The 24,626-nt window shown below is 42.1% G+C and overlaps 1 protein-coding gene across 2 annotated transcripts in view; it reads right to left on the bottom strand.

Moving 5' to 3' along the window:
* The window catches only part of obscnb (obscurin, cytoskeletal calmodulin and titin-interacting RhoGEF b), an 802,448-nt gene that overhangs the window by 411,944 nt on the left and 365,878 nt on the right, over positions 1–24,626 (bottom strand). For both annotated transcript variants that reach the window (XM_072576281.1, XM_072576282.1), the window contains 5 exons: positions 19,767–20,033; positions 18,565–18,831; positions 15,468–15,734; positions 11,018–11,284; positions 5,539–5,805 (listed from right to left, as the gene is read on the bottom strand). In XM_072576281.1, the coding sequence (XP_072432382.1) occupies positions 5,539–5,805; positions 11,018–11,284; positions 15,468–15,734; positions 18,565–18,831; positions 19,767–20,033 (1,335 nt within the window). The remainder of the gene's footprint in view (positions 1–5,538; positions 5,806–11,017; positions 11,285–15,467; positions 15,735–18,564; positions 18,832–19,766; positions 20,034–24,626) is intronic.

The raw sequence follows: 24,626 nt of genomic DNA, 5'->3' as shown, positions 1-24,626 counted from the left end.
GACTATGTTTTTGTATCAGGCTTAGCCCTTGCACTTCTGGCTATTTGTTTTATTTGGAATGTGTTTTCACTTTTTTGGTGTTTGGACTGAGCCCTTGTGAGAAAATACATCTTTCCAGTTGAGCTGGCCCTCTACAGGTAGGCGAAAGTGATAAAGGACTCCTGCCCAAAATGTTGATTTTCCTGCTCCTTGGATGCTGCCTGACCTGCTGTGCTTTTCCAGCACCACTCAAATCTTGCCTCTATGGGTAGGCCTGGCCCTTTGTGGGTGACTGTGGGTCTCTGTAAAGAATGAAAACCTGTGTGCATGCTGGAAGGTAAGCAATTGCTGCATCCTGAAGTGGACAAAATCCCTGTGAGTTTTTTTTTAAGATTAGATTAGCTTCCCTACAGTATGGGAACAGGCCATTTGGCCGAACAAGTCCACACTGACCCTGTGAAGAGTAACCCACACAGATCAATTTTCCTTTGACTAATGCACCTAACGCTATAGGCAATTTAGTATGGTCAATTCACCTGACCTGCACATCTTTGGACTGTGGAAGGAAACCAAAGCACCCGGAGGAAACCCACGCAGACACGGGGAGACTGTGCAAACTCCACACAGACGGTGACCCAAGGTGGGATTTGAACCCAAGGCCCTGATGCTGTGAGGCAGCAGTGCTAATCACTGTGCCACCATGCTACTTACAGCACATTTAACTGCATAATTACATTGTACTGTGTTCCTGTGAGTGAGCTTGGTCCTTTGGATGGACCAGGCCTCTGAAGACTGAACACCTATGTGTGTGGTGTGGACTCTGCCTTCAGGAGTGGACCAAACCCCTGTGAGTTAACTGCAGTTTCACAATGTACTGTGTTCCTGAGAGTGGGCCTGGTTCTCCCTGGAAGGGCCAGGCCTCTATGGAGACTAGGTAAAAACAATGACTGCAGATGCTGGAAACCAGATTTTGGATTAGTGGTGCTGGAAGAGCACAGCAGTTCAGGCAGCATCCAAGGAGCTTCGAAATCGACGTTTCGGGCAAAAACCCTTCATCAAGAATAAAGGCAGTGAGCCTGAAGCGTGGAGAGATAAGCTAGAGGAGGGTGGGGGTGGGGAGAAAGTAGCATAGAGTACAATAGGTGAGTGGGCGAGGGGATGAAGGTGATAGGTCAGGGAGGACGGTGGAGTGGATAGGTGGAAAAGAAGATAGGCAGGTAGGACAAGTCATGGAGACAGTGCTGAGCTGGAAGTTTGGAACTAGGATGAGGTGGGGGAAGGGGAAATGAGGAAGCTGTTGAAGTCCACATTGATGACCTGGGGTTGAAGTGTTCCGAGGTAGAAGATGAGGCGTTCTTCCTCCAGGCGCCTGGTGGTGAGGGAGTGGCGGTGAAGGAGACCCAGGACCTCCATGTCCTCGGCAGAGTGGGAGGGGGAGTTGAAATTTTGGGCCACGGGGTGGTGTGGTTGATTGGTGCGGGTGTCCCGGAGATGTTCCCTAAAGTGCTCTGCTAGGAGGCGCCCAGTCTTCCCAATGTAGAGGAGACTGCATCAGGAGCAACGGATGCAATAAATGATATTAGTGGATGTGCAGGTAAAACGTTGATGGATGTGGAAGGCTCCTTTAGGGCCTTGCATGGAGGTGAGGGAGGAGGTTTGGGTGCAGGTTTTGCAGTTCCTGTGGTGGCAGGGGAAGGTGCCAGGATGGGAGGGTGGATTGTAGGGGAGTGTGGACCTGACCAGATAATCACGGTGGGAACGGTCTTTGCGGAAGGCAGAAAGGGGTGGGGAGGGAAATATATCCCTGGTGGTGGGGTCTTTTTGGAGGTGGCGGAAATGTCGGCGGATGATTTGGTATATGCCTGAACACCTATGTGTGTATGCTGGGATGTTAGCATTTGCTACATCCAGGAGTTTGGGTGTGGCCTCTGTCTTTGTACTGGAAAATGTATTGAGAATTTGTGAATTCTGTTACTGCATGTGGGGTTTGTAATTTAATTGTATTTGTATTGGCCAGAGTGGGTTAGTCAGTACATGGGGTGGCTGGGAGCTGGAGGGTCAATGATCAGACTGGGGGACGGAGGCTCTGTTAGTATGCAGGGTGTTTGGGGGCTAGGCAGCTGACAGCATGCACACTGGCCAAGGGATGGCAGCCAGTTTCATGCTGGCTGGGGGCTGGAAGGTTGCTGACCGGCCTGGAGGAAGTGGGCTAGGAGAAGCCTGTCAGTACGTGGGGTGAGCAGGGCCAGGCAACAGAGCGTCTTCATAGGAAAGCCGGTATAGGGCAGGCCGATTGGCACGCAGGGAGGCTAAGCATGAGGCCTTCCCTTCACCCCCGGAAGGACGACTGAGGTAGGACCGGTCAGTATACAGGGAGCTGGGAGCCGGAAAGCTGATGGCTGGTCCGTAGGAATGCTAGCCAGGTTGCAAGGATGCCTATCTTGAAGAAGTTCTCCTCCGCTCTCTACAAGGATTTCAGTGAGTCTCTCTCTCTCTCACTGCAACCCCCAGGTCATCTTCTCTGCACTGAAGCCTTTCAACCACAAAACAGACTCGCCGATCTATCACATTCCTGTGCACGGTGGCACAGTGGTTAGCACTGTTGCCTCACAGCGCCAGAGACCCGGGTTCAATTCCCGCCTCAGGCGACTCTCTGTGTGGAGTTTGCACATTCTCCCCGTGTCTGCGTGGGTTTCCTCCGGGTACTCTGGTTTCCTCCCACACTCCAAAGATGTGCAGGTCAGGTGAATTGGCCATGCTAAATTGCCCGTAGTGTTAGGTAAGGGGTAGATGTCGGGGTATGGGTGGGTTGCGCTTCGGCGGGGCGGTGTGGACTTGTTGGGCTGAAGGGCCTGTTTCCACACTGTAAGTAATCTAATCTAATCTAATCAAACATTCATCCCCACCTCCATCCATCCATTGTACTCTTGGCTACCTTCTCCCCAGTCCCACCCAGCTCCCACTTATATCTCCACCCCGGAGGCTCCTGCCTCATTGCTGATGAAGGGCTTTTGCCTGAAACATCAATTTTCCTGCTCCTCGGATGCTGCCTGACCTGCTGTACTTTTCCAGCACCATTCTAATCTAGACTCTGATCCCCAGCATCTGCAGTCCTCACTTTTGCCTAGGAGAAAGAGTCAGTTAGTACGTGGGGCAGCCGGGTGCTGGAAAGCCAACAGCCCGACTGTGGGAAAGCAGGTTGGGGGTGGTTTGGTGAGTACATGAGGTGATCGGGAGGAAAGTGAGCTGGGGAATGTCAGTCAGTACGCAGGGCAACCGGAGACTGGAAGGCCAACCAGATCAAAGGAGAGCAGCCCGGGGTAGTCCAGTCAGTACGCAGGGGTGACTGAGAGCTGGGCAGTCGAAGACCGGCCTGGAGAGGGTCAGTCTGTATTCAGGCCGGCCAGAGACCGGAAGGCCAACTACTGTCCTGCAGGAAGACTAGCCAAGGACGGTCTGATCAATATATGGTGGGGATGGATGTCAGGTGTCCTTTTTACAGCTATACTGGGTCTGTGTTCTATGCACTTTTTCATTTGATTACACTGTCTTGCCTGCTTGTTACTGTTATCTTTGTGATAAATGGAAGTGGGATTTGAGGTTTGTCCTCATCTCCCTGAAAAGTGGTTGAACGGTGGGTTTTGGGGTTTGGCTTTGCTGCCCTTTCCCCTGAATATAGTGGTTTGGGAACTGCTTCTTTCTGATTATTGTCAATTGTATTTTGTACTGTTACTAAAATTTAACCAGGAGATTTAGAAAAAAATATAACTGGGAGATTAAATCTCCACCTGTTTTTTTTTCCTTTTTTACTAGAAACTTATCAGAAAATGTATATGGCCAGGAGATTTAACCATCCATAGTTTAGGGGACTGACTCTGTACTGTTGGGCCACTGTTAGTGTTACTGCTGCTGTTGATTTCTGCTTTTTTTGGGAACCAGATTCCTGATCTGGCTGAATTATGTAGCCAGCTTCTTAACTGGTATTCCTTTTCAAAAAAACAAAAATATAACTAGGAGATCACTCAGCATTGCCCTTTGTTACGAAGGACACTGCTCTTCACTAGGCGAAACTGAGAACTGCAGATGCTGAATATCAGGGTAGAAAGTGTAGTGCTGGAAAAGCACAGCGAATCAGGCAGCATCTGAGGAGCAGGAGAGTCGACGTTTTGGGCAAAAGCCCTTCATCAAGAAAATGTATTTTCCCGATTGAAGGGTTTTTGCCCAAAATGTCAACGCTCCTGCTTTTCGGATGCTGCCTGACCTGCTGTGCTTTTCCAACAACACATATTCCAACACTGCTTGTCCCTGGCCACTCAGGTGTTTCCTTTCTTCCTGGTGATGGAACATAAAGCACCTGCTGTGCCTTTCCAGCATCACACTCTAAGTGGAATATAATTAAAGATTTCTGCACTCTTTGTTCTTCACTGTAAATACATCTGAGCACACACATGGGTGCTGGGGAATTAATAAGCACTACTGCTATTAGATGGTCGTGTGGGTTTTTAAAAAAAAAACTATAACCTGGGGATTAGAATTTCCTCAGTTGGGACTGACTCCGAGCTAGCTGCTTACAGCCAGTGTACTCTGCACTAGTAAATAAACGGCACCTTGGTGATGGAACCTGGCCCCTGTGCAGTTATTTCAGAGATACTGCAGCTTTCTGGACTTAATACTGACTTCAGCAACTTCAGGATTTGAGCTCTCCATGTCCTTATCCCAATCCCTACACACCAGGCCTTATTATCGCATAGTCTGCCATCACACACAACCCACTGTCAGCTACTAAGTCCCCATTAATAGCTATTCAGCTTCCTAGCCAGAACGTTATCCACTCCTTTGTCTATCCAACTGTTCTTCTCTCTGTTTGAGATCTATCCCCACATATCATTTACTCTTTACCACCTTCCCCCATCCAATCTTCTGCATATGAACCAACATTTTCTAGTTACCATCAGTTCTGAAGAAGGATCACTCAACTTGAAATGTCAACTCTGATTTCTCTCCACAGATGTTTCCAGACCTGCTCAGCTTTTGCAACAATTTCATTTTTATCAGGGTAGCTTTCTTGCCAAAGAATTGCTAGTAGATTTGCACATTAGTAATGTTTGCACCATTTGACTGCTGGTTTTAATTCAGTAAACTCTGATCCAATATTGTATTTAAAATGAGTAATTTGTAGGTTGACAGTATTTTGTAAAAACAGATTTAATCACTTTTAATTTATTCCTAATGTGGTGAATTTCAGTCATGGACTTCTCATTTCTATTTAGCTATTTTCTGCAACATTTAAGAATATTTTTCAAGTTATTTTTGAATGTTTTATTAATATCTCATACTAATGTCACAAACTCTTATAACAGAAATCCAGAAAAATGACTAGATTTATAGTATGCATCCCCACAAAACTTGGTAGCAGCTATTATGTAACAAAGATTAAACTACAACTCAAAAGAGAAATGCAGATGATGAATTATAACTAAGCAAAAAAACTGATCTCTTCATAAGGAAGAATGAAATAAACAACAATTATATGACAGTAATGAATGACTATTGTCCTACCATTCACTTTTAAGGAGGCTGTGGTCAGTTGATCGCCAGAATCACAAGTATATTCACCAGAATCTTGTAGCTTTAGGTTATGAATAAGTAACTCAAGGCAAGAACCTGTTTGTCTTAATTCATACTTCTCACTTTGATGAATTATCGTGGATCCTTTCCTCCATTTCACTGAGGCATTAGGTTTAGTAACCTCACAGTGTAGTATGGCAGTACTTCCCTCTTCAGCTTCTTCATTCTGAAGCTCTTGTTTGAAAAGTATAGGAGCAACTAAGGAGACAATAATTAACTTTGTCTGGAAATGTAAATTATTATATAGCAAGTCAAGTTCTTTCCAAGCACATTAAAAGTCAAAGAAAACATAAAGTTAGTCATGAATTATTTATTGAGTTCTAAAGAAGGGTCATAGAAAACTTGAACTGTTTGTTTCAGATTTCCAGCATCCGCAGTAATTTGCTTTCATAAAGTTATTCATACTGTTGTGGTTCACTGAAGTCCACTCTCGGTCTTAAATCAGCCGCTTGTCTTATGAAGATGCTTAATTACTAATATTTTTTTGAGCACTCTTATTTAAAGGATTGTAGAAAGTGGAGTGCTGAAGTTATACCTAGACACTTTTGTTTAACAAGGGTATTTGTTTAAAGATAATTGGTAATTAGAAGTAATATGGTAATTGTTTAGGCTTATTTACTGGAAATCACCTGCCTGGCTTTACTTAACTTTTGCATGGATCTTGTTAAGACTTCATTTGAGGCATTGACCATACTGAAAGTAAGAAGCTACACAGTTCATTCTCTGCCTTTGAGGTAATATTTTAGAGATCAATCTAAGACTTCAAAAACTGATCTACAAGTTGTCCTGAAAAGCCTCTGAATGAACTGCATCAGCAAAGATCCCTACATCAACTGCCTGTGTTTAGTCATATCCAGTTGTGTATGCTAGGACACCAACTGAAAGTCATCTTGAATGTTATGTACCACACCTTTATTTCGTTCAAGAATCAACAATTATCGACCAAATTGTTTCTTCAAAATTAAGCTCTGTAGAAAAAGTATGTCTTCCCCTGAATTAGTGTGTCTGTGTGGGGGGATTGTTAATTTAGGAGAGTAAATATACTTCTATGTTTCCAATTGTGTGTTAATAAGCTTTACATCTTTACCAATTTTCACAATTAATCAATTATGTTTCTTAAACAAGCCTGTTTAATGGATCTTTTTATCTAAAGCTAACATAAAGTATACGATTAACCATATCAATAATGAGTAAAGTGTTTGTACCCCATGCAGTGGCGCGACTACAGAGTAACCATGCATTCTATAACTTCAGTTATAACACCAGATATTCAAACATAAGCCAATTTGAGTACACAGAAAATAATGCATTCTAGTAGTTTGAATATTGTCATGGTTGTGGGAATATTCGCCAAGCTGGGTTGTTTTGCAGACATTTTGTCCCCTGTTAAGGTGACATCTTCAGTGCTTTGAAGCCTCTTGTGAAGCGCTGCTGTACTGTCTTCTGGAATTTACTTGGCTCTGTTCCTGCTGCTTCCGGTAGCTTGCTGCAGTGGCCAGTACATTGGGTTTAGGTCTATGTATTTTGTTGATGGAGTCTGTGGATGAGTGCCTTCTTCTAGAAATTCTCTGGCTGCCATCTGTTTAGCTTGTCCTATGGTAGTTGTGTTGTCCAGTCAAATTTGTGGTTCTTGTCATCTGTGTATCTGGTTACTTGAGACAGATGGTCATGGCATTTAGTGGCTAGTTGGTGTTCGTGGATGCGGATGCCAGCTGTCTATTTGTCGTGTATATAGTGTTTTTCGTGTGCAGTCCTTGTATGGAATCTTGTAAATTATGCTAGTTTTGCACATGATGGGTATAAGGTCTTTTAAACATAGACCTGGACCCAACATACCAGCCACTACAACAAACTACCGGAACCAGCAAGTGGAAGCAGCAGGAACGGAACAAAATAAATTCCAGAAGTCACAGTGCAGCAGCACTTCACAGGAGGCTCCAAAGCACTGAAGATGTCACCTAAGACGGGGGACATAACGTATGCGAATCAATTTCCCAGCTCAGCGAACATACCCACAACTACACCCAAGCTCCAAATCTTTACGCAAACCTTGAACAACGATGGGTAAGACACACTAAGACAAGTTTGAATATTATTTATCTATTATCAGGTAACTAAACTATCTTTTATGACAGGAATGTCCCAGGTAACGCCACCATAGATCATAGAATCCCTACAATGTGGAAACAGGCTTTTTCAGCCCAACAAGTCCATACCAACCATCCGAAGAGTAACCCACCCAGACCAATTCCCCTACATTTAATCCCTGACTAACACACCTAACTTGCACATCCCTGAACACTGTGGACAATTTAGCATTGCCAATTCATCTGATCTGCACATCTTTGTGCTTATGGAAAGAAGTCGGAGCACCCGGAGGAAACCTGCACAGACACAGGAAGTATGTGCAAACTCCCCACAGACAATCATCCGAGGCTGGAATTGAACCCAGGTCCCTGGTGCTGTAAGGCAGCAGTGCTAACCACTGAGCCACTTTCCATTATTTTTTAGTCTTATTTCATTCAACTGTTGCCTCGTAATGTATCAGCACAGAGGCAGCAAAGGAGAGTAAGCCTGCAGGAGATGTGAAATTTAACTGCAAAATATGAACTGTTTGTCAAATAGTCAAAGGGAGACTTGAAGGAGCAATAGGGTTGTCATAGTAGGGGATTTTAGTTTTCCTAACATAAACTGGGACTGTCATAGCATTAACAGCTTAGACGGAATGGAATCTGTTAAATCCGTTCAGGAAAGTTTCCTCAAACAGTATATAAAGGGTGCTACTTGGGAAGGGGCAAAACTCAACCTATTCTTGGGAAATAGGGCAGGACGGGAAACTGAGGTGAGAGTGGGGGAGCATTTTGGGACAAGTGACCATAGTTCTACTAATTTTAATATAATTTGGAGAGGAATAAAACTGGTTCACAGGTTCAAGTTCTAAATTGGGGCAAGGTGAATTTTGATGGAATTAGACAGGAGCTTGCAGGGTTGATTGGAGTAGTTTGTTTGCAGGCAAAAGTACCTCCGGCAAATGGAAGGCTTTTAAAAGTGAGGTAGAATTCAACATCTAGATGTTCCTGTGAGGGTAAAGGACAAAGTTGGCAGAAATAGAGAACCCTGGATGACAAGAGATATTGAGGCTTTGACCAGAAAAAAGGAGGCATGGCTCAAGTAGAGGCAGCAGGGATCAAGGGAATCTGTGAACGTATAAAAGAAATACAGGAGTTTACTGAAGAAGGAAATCTGCAGGGTGAAAAGAGTGCACTAGATAGCTTTGGCTGAGCAGATTAAGATGAACCCAAAGGGGTTCTTTAAGTATTTCAAGGAAAAGAATAACAAGAGAGAATAGGACCCCTCAAGGACCATAGTGGACATATATATGTAGAATTGCAGGAGATGGGCAAAGTCCTTAATGAACGAGATCTCTCCTGTGTTTACTGTGGAGAAAGACATAACGACTTGGGAAAGTTAATAAGGACATTTCATATCTTGGGGACAGTCCATATCAACATAGAGGTGGTGTTGGGCGTATTAGAATGTATGAAGGAGATAAATCTCCTTGTCCAGACTCAATGTATTGAAGAACATTGCAAGATGCCATATAAGAAATTGCTGGGGCCCTGGCTGATATTTTTGAGGTGTCGTTAGCCATGGGTGAGGTCCCAGGTAAAAACAATGACTGCAGATGCTGGAAACCAGATTCTGGATTAGTGGTGCTGGAAGAGCACAGCAGTTCAGGAAGCTCCTTGGATGATGGGTGAGGTCCCAGAAGACTGGAGGGTAGTGAATGTTGTGCCCTTATTCAAAACAGCTGAAAAGAAAAACGTGGGAACTATAGACCAGGAAGCCTAACATCTGTGGTAGCTAAGCTATTTGAGAAGACAGAGACAGGATAGACATGCATTTAGAAAGACAGGGTTTGATTAGGAGTAGTCAGCATGTTTTTTTACGTGGGAGATCATGTCTCTCATTTGTTGGAGCTCTTTGATAAAGTGACCAGAAAGGTTGATGAGGGTAGACATCGTCTATCAAAGGCCTTACTGAAATCCATATAAGGTTCCAAATGGTAAGCTGCTCAGGAGGGTTAGATTGCATGGAAACCAACAAGGGAGCTGGCAAATTAGATACATAATTGGCTTGATGGTAGGAAGCAGAGGATAATTAGTGGAAGGATGCTTGTCGGACTGGAGGCTTGTGTCTAGTGGTGTGCCTCAAGGATCAGTGCTGGGCCCATTGCTGTTTGATATAGATATCAATGATTTGGATGAAAATGCATAAAGCATGATTAGAAAGTTTGCAGGTGACAGTAAAGGAGATGGTATCGTGGACAGTGAGGAAGGTCATCACAAATTGCTGCAGCAGCAGGATCTTGATCAGCTAGGAAAGTGGGCCAAGAAATGCTGAATGGAGTTTCTCATAGATAAGTGTGAGGTATTGTGTTTTGGAATTTTAAGTAAAGGGAGGAGTTTCATAGTGAATGGTAGGGCCTTAAGGTGTGTATTGGAACAGAGGGATCTTGGAGCTCAGGTGCACAGTTCTCTGAAAGTGGTGTCACAGGTGGACAGGGCAGTGAAGAAGGCACACTGGCCTTCATCAGTCAGGCCATTGAGTGTGTAAGTTGGTAAGTTATGTTCCAGTTATACAGGAAATTAATGAGGCTGCACTTGGAGTATTGTGCTCAATGTTGGTCACCTTGCTATCGGAAGGATGTTATGAAGCTGGGAAGAGTGCAGAAGAAATTTACAAGGATTTTGCCAGGGCTCCATGGTCTAAGTTATAGGGAAAGGTTGGACAAGCTAGAACTTTTTTTTAGAACATAGGAGACCGAGAGGTGACCTTATAGAAGTGTATGAGATCATGAGAGTCATAGATAGGGTGAATGCTATCAATCTTTTTCCTAGGTTGGGGAATTGAGAACAAGAGGGCATCAATTTAAGGTTAGAGGGGCAAAAATAAAAGGGAAGCTGAAAGACAACATTTTTACACAGAGGGTCTTAAGCATATGGAATCAGCTGTCAGCGGAAGGCAGGTACATTTATAACATTTAAAAGGCATTTGGACAAATACACAGGTAGGAAAAGTTTAGAAGGATATGGGCCAAATGCAGGGAAATGGGCTTACCATAAATTGATATTTTGGTCGGCATGGACTAGTTTGGGCTGAAGACCCTGTCTTGTGCTGTCGGACTCCATGATTCTGACGCTATATATAGCTACCTAAATAGTATGTTAATATGCACAAGTATACTACAGGAGAACAAGGAGGAAGCTACAGCTCTGAGGAGACATCGACAACATCAGGAGTTATCAATTAAACTTTTTACAGAAAGAATTGAAATAGTAAGCTCCATGAAATTATTCCATAACAGAACACATTATTCTTTAATTATATGCAATGATTCACGTCCTACCCTTCACTTTTAAGCAGGCTGTGGTCTGCTGAACCCCTGTATCACATGTATATTCTCCAGTATCTTCTTCTTTTAGGCTGTGAATTAGCAGCTCAACATATGGACCCTTTTGGTTCATTTCATACTTTTCATTTGGGTGAAGTAGTAGAGATTCCTTCCTCCACTTCACTGGAGCATCGGGTTTACTGACCAGACAATGAAGAGAAGCTGTACTACCCTCTTCAGCATTCACACTCTTAAGCTCTTCTTTGAAAAGCACAGGTAGAACTAAAAAAATGAAGATAATTCAATTCATAATGACATAGTGCAATCAACGTGCAAAGCTTATACACTTTAGTGTTCATTACAAATGTTAGCAGATGGGTGGATGGAAGGATGGATGGATGGAAGAAAGAAAGAATGAAAGAATGAATGAAGTGGGTGAGATGGATACCAGTGTATGAGTATTTAGGCAGTCAGTACGACAGTTATTCAAGAACTCAATTTGATTTTAATCTATCCAACATGTCAGAGTCGAAGACTTTTGACTATGGTCCTGAGGAGCATGGGTCCATCAGATGTTCAAATATCCCAAGCAATTCCCATGTAAGTCAGTCAGACTAGCGTAGCATCACAACATTCATCTTGGATCTCAAATCTGGTCTCTGACACTCAGAGGACTGGGTGATTTGAACTGATATTGTCTTTTAAAAAAAGAAATGCAGGATATGAGCAATACGAGTAAGGTTGCCAAAATCTTGTGGTGTTCCTTCTTGAAGGCTTGATAAAGCTGAGTGGATTTTATTTAACTTCAATACGAGAAGATTAAAAATCTGCAACTTTCAATCTATATAGTCAGCACAGGACAAGGATGGTGAGTTTATTCCCTTAAGGAAATGCAGGTTTTCAAAAAGCCTGATAAATTCTTTATTATTCATTCAAAGGAAGTGGATGTCACTGACAAGAATGGCATTACTGCCCATCTCAACTTGCTCTTGAAATGTGATGATAAAGTTCCCCTTTAGAAAAAGCAGTCTGTGTTATTAAATTACTCCACAGAACATAGAAAAATACAGCACAGAACAGGCCCTTCGGCCCACGATGTTGTGCCGAACATTTGTCCTAGCTTAAGCACCTATCCATGTACCTATCCAATTGCCGCTTAAAGGTCACCAATGATTCTGACTCTGCCTCTTCCACAGGCAGCGCATTCCATGCCCCCACCACTCTCTGGGTAAAGAACCTAACCCTGACATCCCCCCTATATCTTCCACCCTCCACCTTAAATTTATGTCCCCTTGATGCTAGTTATGTCCTCTTGATGCTACTCCAAGATGCTATTTGACAGCGACTCTAGGATTTCAATCTAGTCAAGATAAAATAATGGCAATGCCTTGACTAAACAGAATCAGCCTGTCTGGATTAAAGATCAATGAAATCCTGGCAGTTAGCTGTCAATTAGCATTTATACGTGCATTCCTGACAGCCACACCTATTCTAAACAAGAATCAGTACTTTCCTGCCCTGTAATAAAAATATTGGTTTCCTTGAATCAGTTTTCTTGCCAACTATCCTGATGAGTGGAAGACAAAAAGCTTTTGACAGGATGTGGCCCTTTTCAGCAATTCTCAAGATGTGACAATATATTTACAATTCAGAATGCTGTGTGACTTGGAGGGGAACGTAAGGTGATGGAATTCCCATGTACTTACTGCCCTTAGTGGTAGAGAGTGCAAGTTTGGGTTGGCTTATTGCAGAGGAATAGTTAAATTTTTTGTAGTATATTTCATGGACAGTACGCAGTACACCCACAGTGCACAATCCATGTATGACAATGAAGTTTTAAGGTGATGAATGGGACTCCAATTAAGGAAACTCCTTTATCCTGGATGTTGTTGATGGTTTGAGTGTTGTTAAAGCTGCATGCGTCCAAATAATAGTGAGTATTGTATCATATTTTTAACGTCAGAAAGGAAGGAAGACAACATGACCCCAGCTACATCAACAAGCTGATGCTGAAAGGGTGGAGAATCAAATTCCTAGGAACGATAACCAACAACCTGTCCTGGACCTCCCACATAAATGTGACAGTCAAGAAAACACAACGGTGCCTCTTCCTCCTCGGGTAGCTCAGAAAATTAGGCATGTCCATAAGGACCCTCACCAACATTTACAGATGCACTACTGAAAGCATACTGTCCAGGTGCATAATGGCCTGGTATGACAACTGCTCTGCCCAGGAGCAGAAGAAACTACAAAAGGTTGTGTGCACAGCCCAGACCATCAGAGAAGCCAACCTTCCATCCATGGACTCCATGTACACAGCCCGTTGCTGCGGAAAGGCTGCCAACATCATCAAAGACCCATCGCCCCAGCAATGCTATCCTACAACCTCTTCGGTCAGGCAGAAGATACAGAAGCTTGAAAACATGCACCAGCAGGTTCAAGAACAGCTGCTTCCCTGCCATTATTAGACTAATGAATGGACTCTCCAACTTCCAATAATGCTGATCTTGCTAATACTGGTCTTCCTTTGCATGGACCCTGTGTGCCTTTGTCTAGTTTTTTCTGGAAGTTCTTGATTACGATGATCTACCCTTACTGCTTATTAACAAAGCTTTTCACTGTACTTAGGTACACGTGACAATAAATCAATCAAATCAAATCAAACATGTTCCCTGTGCATGACGGAAAGACACTGAAGAGTCAAGAGTTGTCACTGAAAGCAAAAAGCCTGCAATATCTAGATGACTGTGTTAATTAAGTTTCCGTTCAATAACTACACAAGGTTGATGATGGGGGATTCAGCAATGATTCTGAACGTGAACACCATAGGAAATTGATGTTTTCCTGACAGAGATATTCATTTTCTGCCAATTGTATGGCATGTATATTACTTGCCATATTACAGTTAAAATATGAATACTATCCAGGTCTTTTTACATGTGGCCCCAGACTGCTTCGTTATCTGAGGGTTTGCAAAGTGAACCGAACATATTTTAGTTAATACCAGCCTTATATTTCCAAATACCCTGTACTAATAATAAAAATTATGCCACAAACTCACATGTTGGAATGTTAAGCCAGGGAGTGCGCATTATCAGTCAATATATTTGAATTATTATTCCAGTAACATGACCACTAAAGGATCACTTCCATACAAAAAAATCTAGGGCTGGTAATTCACAAGAAGAACTAATGTGTGATTGAGGGGTGCATAGACTAATGGTGTTGACGCTTGAAGCCTGATTCCTGTTTGCACCATTATTTTCCAACAGCTGGCCAATTAGTTGCCAAAGCAGACTGAGGGTGGCTGGGCATTCTGAAAATGAAGATAACATTTGTGGCAGTAACTGCAGATTCACCTAGTTTTGTTTTGTTCAGTCATGGGATGAGGGCATCACTGGCCCTCCTGTCCATCTTCCTTCCCACCTATCTACTCCACACTCCACTCTGATCTATCACCATCACCCCCCACCTACATCTACCAACGTATTCCCAACTCCCTCCCCTCCTCCCCCACACCCCCATTTTTCTCTCAGCCCCGTCACCCACACCGCACCCCCCACCATCCCCATTTCTGATGAAGAGCTTATGCTCGAAACATACTCTCCTGCTCCTTGGATGCTGCCTCACTGGCAGTATTTTTTCAGCACCTTTTTGACTCTGATCCCCAGCTTCTGCAGTGTTCACTTTTTCCCATACTTCAGTTCTATATTCTCCTCAGTAATCTTGCATTAAAGTGTAGTGATCTCTCTACAATCTCTGTTTGGATGTTAGCTATATATAAATATATTGCACTATGTTAAAGGTTTGTCCTTCACAGACTTTTCCTTTCCAAAGATGAGCTGGAGAGCTTAACCAAAAAAAATCTGTACTTCAAAACTGCACAGGCTCTTCCTTGAATAGTTGCACACCTTACAATGTTAAAAAAGGTCTTTATTTACATGTGGTTGTCACCTTGTCTTCTATCAATATAATGCAAACCAATTTGTGCTAAAAGCAGTAAAATTATCTGTTAATTTTCTTCTTGCCATGCAGCTCAGTGTAAAAGCTAGCAGCTACAAAGGGGTGGTGGGGGGGGCGGGGGGAGGGGTGCAACTAGCATCCTTGGCTTATGTCGAAACAAAGTTAAAACACAAAATTATGAGCTCTTGTGGTGTAGTGGTGATGTCATTGCCCAGAACAGAAGACCCAAGTTCAAGTCCGACCTGCTCCTCTCAAGAAAGGCTTAAAATGAATAAAGCAGACACTCCACAGATTCTTTGCCTCTGTTAAGAGGAAAATTAACTGCATTTCCCCCCCACACAAGTTCCTAAATTATTGCCAAGAAGTACAGTAAAATTCAGAATACTGAAAGCAATATGTGTAGCTCAACCCTTACAAACACTAAAGATGATTGATGTAATGTCTAGCTCAATGAGCTGAAGAGATGAGAAAAGTTTAATCTGAGTAACAATTATTGACCTACCCTTCACATTTAAAGATGCAGTTGTCTTTTGATCCCCTGAATCACATGTATATTTTCCAGCATCTTCAACTTTTAAGTTATGAATAACCAATTCAACAGATGAACCCGTTTGCTTCATTTCATGCTTCTCACTGGGTTGAAGTACCACAGATCCTTTCCTCCATTCTACTGGAGCATCCGGTTTTGAAATCTCACAATGTAGAATGGCCATACTGCCCTCTTCAGCTTCCTTATTCTGAAGTTCTTGTTTGAAAAGCACAGGAAGGGCTAAGAGAGATAGCAATTTAATTCACAATGAACTAGATTCCTTCAATTAAATTCAAACTTAATTTATGAGTATCAATACCACTTCAATCAAACTCACTAAAACAATGTTTACAGTAGGTTTTCAGTTTCAGGGTTCGCTACCATTCCTCAATCATCAGACCTCATTCTCATGTTGACCTTGGAACTACTTGATTAGAACACAGAACAAAGGAAGAGTACAGCACAGTAGAGGATTTTTGGCCCTTGATGTTGTGCCAGCAGTTTATCCGAATCTTAGATAAAAATATTATACATACTCTTCATTGTACAATCTTTCATGTACCTATCCAAGAGTCGCTTTAATGTCCATTATGTATCTGACTCTACTACAACTGCTAGCAGTGCATTCCACACACCAAGAGTAGTCTCTGTGTAAAGAACCTACCTCCAATTATCTTAAAATTATGCCCCATTGTGATGCCATGGGAAAAAGTCTGGGGCTATCCACTCTATTTATGCCTCTCAACATCTTTTGTGCGTGGGAAATCATGTCTCACAAACTTGATTGAGTGTTTTGAAGAAGTAACAAAGAAAATCGATGAGGGCAGAGCAGTTGAAGTGATCTATATGGACTTCAGTAAGGTGTCCGACAAGGTTCCCCATGGGAGACTGATTAGCAAGGTTAAGTCTCATGAAATCCAGGGAGAATTAGCCATTTGGATACAGAAATGGCTCAAAGGTAGAAGACAGAGGGTAGTGGTGGAGGGTTGTTTTTCAGACTGGAGGCCTGTGACCAGTGGAGTGCCACAAGGATCGGTGTTGGGCCCTCTACTTTTTGTCATTTACATAAATGATTTGGATGCGAGCATAAGAGGTACACTTAGTAAGTTTGTAGATGACACCAAAATTGGAGGTGTAGTGGACAGCGAAGAGGGTTACCTCAGATTACAACAGGATCTGGACCAGATGGGCCAATGGGCTGAGAAGTGGCAGATGGAGTTTAATTCAGATAAATGCGAGGTGCTGCATTTTGGGAAAGCAAATATTAGCAGGACTTATACATTTAATGGTAAGGTCCTAGGGAGTGTTGCCGAACAAAGAGACCTTGGAGTGCAGGTTCATAGCTCCTTGAAAGTGGAGTCGCAGGTAGATAGGATAGTGAAGAAGTCGTTTTGTATGCTTTCCTTTATTGGTCAGAGTATTGAGTACAGGAGTTGGGAGGTCATGTTGCGGCTGTACAGGACGTTAGTTAAGCCACTATTGGAATATTGCGTGCAATTCTGGCTTCCTTCCTATCGAAAACATGTTGTGAAACTTGAAAGGGTTCAGAAAAGATTTACAAGGATGTTGCCAGGGTTGGAGGATTTGAGCTATAGGGAGAGACTGAACAGGCTGGGGCTGTTTTCCCTGCAGCATCGAAGGCTGAGGGGTGACGTTATAGAGGTTTACAAAATTATGAGGGGCATGGACAGGATAAATAGACAAAGTCTTTTCCCTGGGATTGCGGAGTCCAGAACTAGAGGGTATAGGTTTAGGGTGAGAGGGGAAAGATATAAAAGAGGCCTAAGGGGCAACGTTTTCACGCAGAGGGTGGTACGTGTATGGAATGAGCTGCCAGAGGGTGTGGTGAAGGCTGGTACATTTAAGAGGCATTTGGATGGGTATATGAATAGGAAGGGTTTGGAGGGATATGGGCCAGGTGCTGGCAGGTGGGACTATATTGGGTTGGGATATCTAGTCAGCATGGACAGGTTGGACCGAAGTGCCTGTTTCCATGTTATACATCTCTATGACTCTATGCTTCTCTCAAGTCATCTCTTATCCTTCTTTGGTCCAATGAGAAAAGCCTGAGCTCCCTCAACCTTTCTTCATAAGACATGCCCTACAGTCCAGGCATCATTCTGGTAAATCTCCTCTGCACCCTCTCTAAAGCTCCCACATCCTTCCTATAATTAGATTACTTACAGTGTGGAAACAGGCTCTTCGGCCCAACAAGTCCACACCAACCCGTCGGAGCACACCCACCCAGACCCATTCACCTACATCTAACAATACAGGCAATTTAGCATAGCCAATTCACCTAACCTGCACACTTTTGGACTGTGGGAGGAAACCAGAGCACCCGGAGGAAACCCACGCAGACACGGGGAGAATGTGCAAACTCCACAGTCAGCCGCCTGAGGCGGGAATTGAACCCGGGTCTCTGGCACTGTGAGGCAGCAGTGCTAACCACTGTGCCACCCATGGTGACCGAGGTGACCAGAACTGACCACAATATTCCAAGCGTGGTCTAACCAGGACTCTATAGTGCTGCAGCGTAACCTCGCTGCTCTTAAACTCAATCCACTTCTAATGAAAACCAACACACCATATATGCCTTTTTAACAACCTTATCCAACCCAGGTGGCAACTTTGAGAGATCTACAGACATGGATCCCAAGGTCCCTCTGTTTCTCCACCTTTAACCCTATATTCTGCATTCTATTTTGACCTTCCAATGGGAATGATTTCTTACTTTTCCATGTTGAATTCCATCTGCCACTTATCAGCCCAGTTCTGCATCCTGTCAATGTCCTGTTGCAACCTAGAACAGTGCTCCACACTATCCACAACTCCACCAAACTTTTTGTCACCAGCAAACTTACTAACCCACCTTTCACTTCCAAGTCATTTATCAAAATCACAAAGAGCAGAAGTCCCAGAACTGATCCCTACAGAACACAAAAATAATACATAATCTTTTCTGTAAAAAGAATCTATGTTGCCAATAATTATGGATAAAGCAGTAGAAGAAATATTAAGAAAAAATAGAGAATAAATTATTCATTAAGTGTCATAGCTTCTGGCGTACCCTTTACTTTTAGAATCGCCATAGTCTGTTGATCTCCTGTATCGCATATGTATTGTCCAGCATCTTCAGCTTTTAGGTTATGAATAAGTAACTCAACACAGGAATCATTTTGCTTCATTTCATACTTCTCACAGGGATGAAGTAGCACAGATCCTTTTCTCCAATCCACTGGGGCATTCGGTTTTGTAATCTCACAGTTCAGAGTAGCAGTACTATCCTCTTCAGTTTCCTGATTCTTAAGTCTTTCTTTAAAAAGTACAGGAAGCGCTAGAAAAGACAGTAATTTAATTCATGGTGATGGACATCAGCTAGGATTCAAAATTTACTTTTGGACACCATTTTACAAGATTTTAAATTAGCTTTCAAAAATAATGCTTGGGGAAGCCATTAACTATCAGAGTTCCACTGCCATTCCTTAACAGATGGGTTTTGAGTCATAAAAGTCATACAAGTATACAGCACAGAAACTGGCCCTTTGGCCCAACTCATCCATGCCGACCAGATTTCCTAAACTGAACTAGTCTCGTTTATCTGCATTTGGCCCATATCTCTCTAAATCTCTCCTATCCATGTACCTGTCCAAATGTCTTTTAAAAGTTGTAAGCATACCCACCTCTACCGTTTTACCACTTCATTCCAAAATTGCCATTTTTTAATTTGCCAATTTCCAAAATTGCCATTTTCCAAGATTTGTTGTTAACTGCTAGAAATCAAATTCCTCTTGAATGTTAAAATACTTACTTCACACTGTCTTAATTTTTATCAATTTGAATTGAAGAATGTTACAATTTACACTAATGTCAGAAAATGATATATATTAACAACATCTAACAACACAACCAATCTCCTACCAATTCTTAATTTAGTCTTTATGGTATCACAAGCAGTTACACCATTTATTGTAATTCCAGCTTTCTCAAAGTAAGTTTCAATACAGTTCAGAATACATTTTGCAAATTTAACTACTAACATCTTTCAAACAGATGTCACTGCATGCATAAAATACCGATCATGAACTAGAAATTATGCAGCAGATACCAAAATGTGCTGACTTTCTTAGACAGAGATAGTCTGACATAAAAAGCTAACATTTGAACAAGAGATCCATATCACCAACCAGCATGGTGGACAAGATAGTGGATGAAATTTTATCAGAAGATCGACAATTAACCATTCATTATGGGTAATGATTATTGGCCTACCCTTTACTTTTAAGATTGCGACCGACTGTTGATCTCCTGTGTCGCATGTATATTTTCCAGCATCTTCAGGTTTTAGGTTATGAATAAGTAATTCAACATAGGAACCTTTTTGCTTTATTTCATGCTTCTTACTGGATTGAAGTACCACAGATTCTTTGCTCCATTCCACTGGGGCATCAGGTTTTGTAATCTCACAGTTCAGAATGGCAGTACTATCTTCTTCAGCTTCCAGGCTCCGAAGCTCTTGTTTGAAATGTACAGGAAGGACTAAAAGAAACAATAATTTAATTCATAGTGATGAACTTTAACTAGGATTCAATTTTGACTTCTGGACACCACCAAATTTCAAATTAGCTTACTTAAAAAAATTTGTTCAAGGATGTCAATCGATATCAGAGTTCTAGTGACACTCTTAAAAACAGACTTGTTCTTAGAAAACCTGTTGTCCCTCAAACTATTAGATCAAATTACTCTACTCTTGAATTTCCAAGAATGGATCCCCTACCAATCCAGCAAATTACCAACCTATTTTGCTTACTAGTGTTTGTTGTAAACTATTAGAACACATATATTGTTAGTTAGCTGTTAAGGCATCATGAAGGGCATGACATCCTTATTGACTGACAGTATGCATTTCTTAAAGTTGATCAACAGGATCACAACTTGTCCTGACTATCCCAATTTGACCTATAACCTGGACAAGCAAGTCGCCACATATTCAGCTATTCTAGATATTTCAAAGGCGTTCAGCTGTGTGGCACACATGCTACAGTTAAAATTAAATTATTAGGTAAAAACTGAAAGAATTGTAGATGCTGTAAATCAGAAACAAAGACAAAAGTTGCTGGAAAAGCTCAGCAGGTTTGGCAGCATCTGAGAAGAGAAATCAAAGTTAGCATTTCGGGTCCAGCAACCCTTCCTCAGGACTGCAGTTCTTCCAGTTGGAAGTGAGGAAGGGTCACCGGACCTGAAATATAAACTTTGATTTCTCTTCACAAATGTTGCTAGATCATTAGATAATCTGAGGAAGCACCAACAATGGATAAAAACATTTTGTATCAAAAGGCAACGGAGTCACAGTGAATGGTGAAGCCTCAAACTGGAAACCAATGTTTTGTCAATCCACAAGTTATATCCTGGACATTTGCTAATTATTAATGATATCGAAGGTGGAATATCAAACCATATCAGACACTTTGCAGATGACTGTCTAGTCTACGAAGCCATTACGAAAGAGGCAGAGGAGGTTAGTACATCTAAATAATCTTTTCAAATGAGCTGAATATGAAGAATGAAGTTCAAGGCAAACAAATTCAATATCAGGTGAATCAGCAATACTCACATTTTCATCAATATCAATCATTACCATCAAGTCAGGGATGAACCCTGGTTCAATGGAGAGTGGAGAAGGGGTTGCCAGGAGCAGCACCAAGCATACCTGAAGATGAGGTGTCAACTTGGTGAAGCCACCAAACAGGACTACATGTGTGCCAAACAGCATAAACAGCAAGTGACAGATAGAACTAAACAATCCTACGACCAACAGATCAGATCTAAGCACTGCAGTCCTGCCACATCCAGTCATGTAGTATTGGACAATTAAACACCTCGCTGGAGGAGGTGGCTCCACAAATATCCCGATCCTCAATGATGTAAGAGTCCAGTACCTCAGCACAAAAGATATGGCTGAAACATTCACAGCAATCTTCAGCTAGAAGTGCCAAGTGAATGATCCATCTTGGCCTCCTCCAGTGGTTCCCGACATTGTAGGTACTACTCCATATGATATCAAGAAATAGTTGGAGACACTGAATACTGCAAAGGCTATGGGCCATGACAACATTCCAGCAATAGTACTGAAGACTTGTGCTCCAGAACCTGCAGCTCCTCTAGCCAAGCTGTTCCAGTACAACACTGGAATCTACTTGACAACTGAAAATTGCCCAGGAATATCCTGCACATAAAAAGCAGGACAAATCCAACTTGACCATTTACCGCCCCATCAGTCTACCCTCAAGGTGTCATCAATACTGTTATCAAGCAGGACCTGCTCAGTAATAATCTGCTCAGTGATAGGTACCATCAGGGCTGCTCAGCTCTGGACCTCATTACAACCTTGGTTCAAACGGACAAATGAGCCGAATTGAGGTGAGAGTGACAGTCCTTGACATCAAAGCTGCATTCAGTCAAGTGTGGCATCAAGGCGTATGAGTAAAACTGGAATCAGGGATCGAACTCTGCACTTGTTAGAGTCGTACCTAACACAAAGGAGTCATGGTTGCTGGAGGTCAGTCATCTCAGCTCCAGGATATTTCTACAGGAGTTCCTCAGGGTCGTGTCCTATACCCAATCATATCAGCTATTTCATTAATGACCTTCCTTGCATCATAATGTCAGAAGTGGGGATATTCGCTGATGATTGCTCAATATTCAGCACCATTCACAAAGCCTCAGACACAGAATAAGTCCATGATCAAATGCAACAAGACCTGGTCAATATCCAGGCCTAAGCTGACAAGTGGTAAGTGACACATCACACAAATGCCCTGCTTTGGCCATCATCAATAACAGACAATCTAACCAATGCTTCTTGATATTCAATGATGTTATCATCACTGAATCCCCCATTATCAACATCCTGGAGGTTATCATTGATCAGAAGCTCATCTAGATTCACCATATAAACACAGTGGCTACAAGAGCAGATCAGCGGTTAGGAATACTGTGGCAAGTAATTCACCTCCCCAAAGCCTGTCCACCAGAAGGCACAAGTCAGTAGTGTGATGGAATACTCCCCACTTGCCTTGATGAGTGCAACTCCAACAATACTCAAGAAGCTTGACACCATCCAGGACAAATTGCCTGCTTGATTGGCACTACATTCACAAGCATCCACTCCATCCACTATCTACAAGACACATTGCAGAAATTCACCAAAGATCCTCAGACACCACTTTCCAACCCACAATCACTTCCTTCCAGAAGGACAAGGGCAGCAGAGATAGAAACACCACACCTTCAATTTCCCATCTAAGCTACTCACCATCCTGATTTGGAAATATGTCATTGGGTCAAAATCCTAGAAGTCCCTCCCTAATGGCATTGTGGGTAAACCCACAGCAGATGGACTGCACTGGTTCAAGAACCTTCTCAAGGGCAATAAATGCTGGCCAGGCAAAGACGCCTACATCCCACAAATGTATTTAAAAAACTGAACTAAAAAACGCATGATTCTCCCCTTCCTTAGAAATGCTATTACTTAGGAATCCGCATAAAGTATAGAGTAAATAAGCAACTTTCAAAGAACCCAAAATGCTTGGGTTTTGAAACAGAATATTTATCAACTCATAACTACAATAAAAAAAATATTGTACCACATCCTAGTCAGAGCACACATCGTGTACTGCGTAGCCACTTGGGTTTTAAGTACGGCTGAAAACATTATCCTCCTTGAGAAGTTCAAGACCATGCTTTTTGTAAGCAACTATTCATGAAATGTTAGTGTTCCCTAATCAGTCATGTTGCTTGGCTAGCACTGTCTCCAGTACCATAGGTTGATAACATTTTTGAATTGACAATTTTATATTTTTAAATATCTAACTACATCAAGCCCAAAGATGACCAAACTAGAAGAGTTGAGAACAACAGCTCCAACAAGAGTATACACTCCTTTGTCCCCACCAAGAATAATCAAGGACTAGAACTTCTGCAAACCTTAATCTTCATGAAGTCCAAGGACGCACTGTTGAACTTAACTAAGGCAACCACTGCACTCATCATGCGTCTCCTATGAAATTCCCAAAACTTGCCAAGTACCATGTGCCAAAACCCTAGAAATGTACAAATCTTTACTTGCTTATGTCTTAATTTCTGTTAACTTGAACTAACGAATGCTACAATTTTCACAAATGTCACAAAATTGCACACATTAACAGCATCTAACAAGGTACCACCAACTATGCATTCTTAATTGATTGTGATGGCATCACAAGCAGATACATAATTTTACATCATTCTCAAAATAATTAGCAATACAGTTTAAAATATATTTTGTGAACATAAATGCTCACATATTTTAAATAAATGTCACACTAATGTATAAAATATTAAACATAAACCATGAAATAAATTGCAGTTTCCACTGCTCAACATGCAGATTTCCTCTTTTCCATGGACTCTTTTAGAGATTTTCTCAAGAGTCACTTCTTGATTTTTCAGGAGCTGCCTTTTTATTCATACAAACTTATTTATTAGGTGCAGAAATCATATCTTTTCTATTTATGTTGACATATGGACTCACACAAGAGCTGAATTAGAAGAATTGATCAATATCCTCAACCATTATCAAACATTCCATAAAATGTAAATCCACAACACACAATGAAAATACTAGGTTTTCAGACACAACAATATTTAAACTAATACCAGAAAACAGATATAAAACTTAGTAATGTAAGTGTTTTTTTTCAATAATTGACACACACTTCAATACTGGAGGCACTGTGGCACAGTGGTTAGCACTGCTGCCTCACAGCACCAGAGACTAAGGGTTCAATTCCCACCTCGGGCAACTGTGTGGAGTTTGCACATTCTCCCCGTGTCTGTGTGGGTTTCTTCCAGGTGCTCTGGTTTCCTCCCACAGTCCAAAGATGTGCAGGTTAAGTGAATTGCCTGTAGTATTAGGTGAAGGGGTAGATGGAGAGGAATGGGTCTGGGTGGGTTACTCTTCAGAGGGTCGGTGTGGATTTGTTCAGCCGAAGGGCCTGTTTCCACACTGTAAGTAATCTTAAAAAAAAATAAAAGTCCACTACCGTCAATCCAACTTTGATTGACTGGTGGTGTCCCAACTATTGCATTTGC

The sequence above is a fragment of the Chiloscyllium punctatum genome, chromosome 8, assembly GCF_047496795.1.
Source record: "Chiloscyllium punctatum isolate Juve2018m chromosome 8, sChiPun1.3, whole genome shotgun sequence".
NCBI classification, from domain to species: Eukaryota; Metazoa; Chordata; class Chondrichthyes; order Orectolobiformes; family Hemiscylliidae; genus Chiloscyllium; species Chiloscyllium punctatum.
The sequence above is the reverse complement of the archived record's forward strand: the minus strand, read 5'-3'. Positions and strand labels throughout refer to the sequence as shown.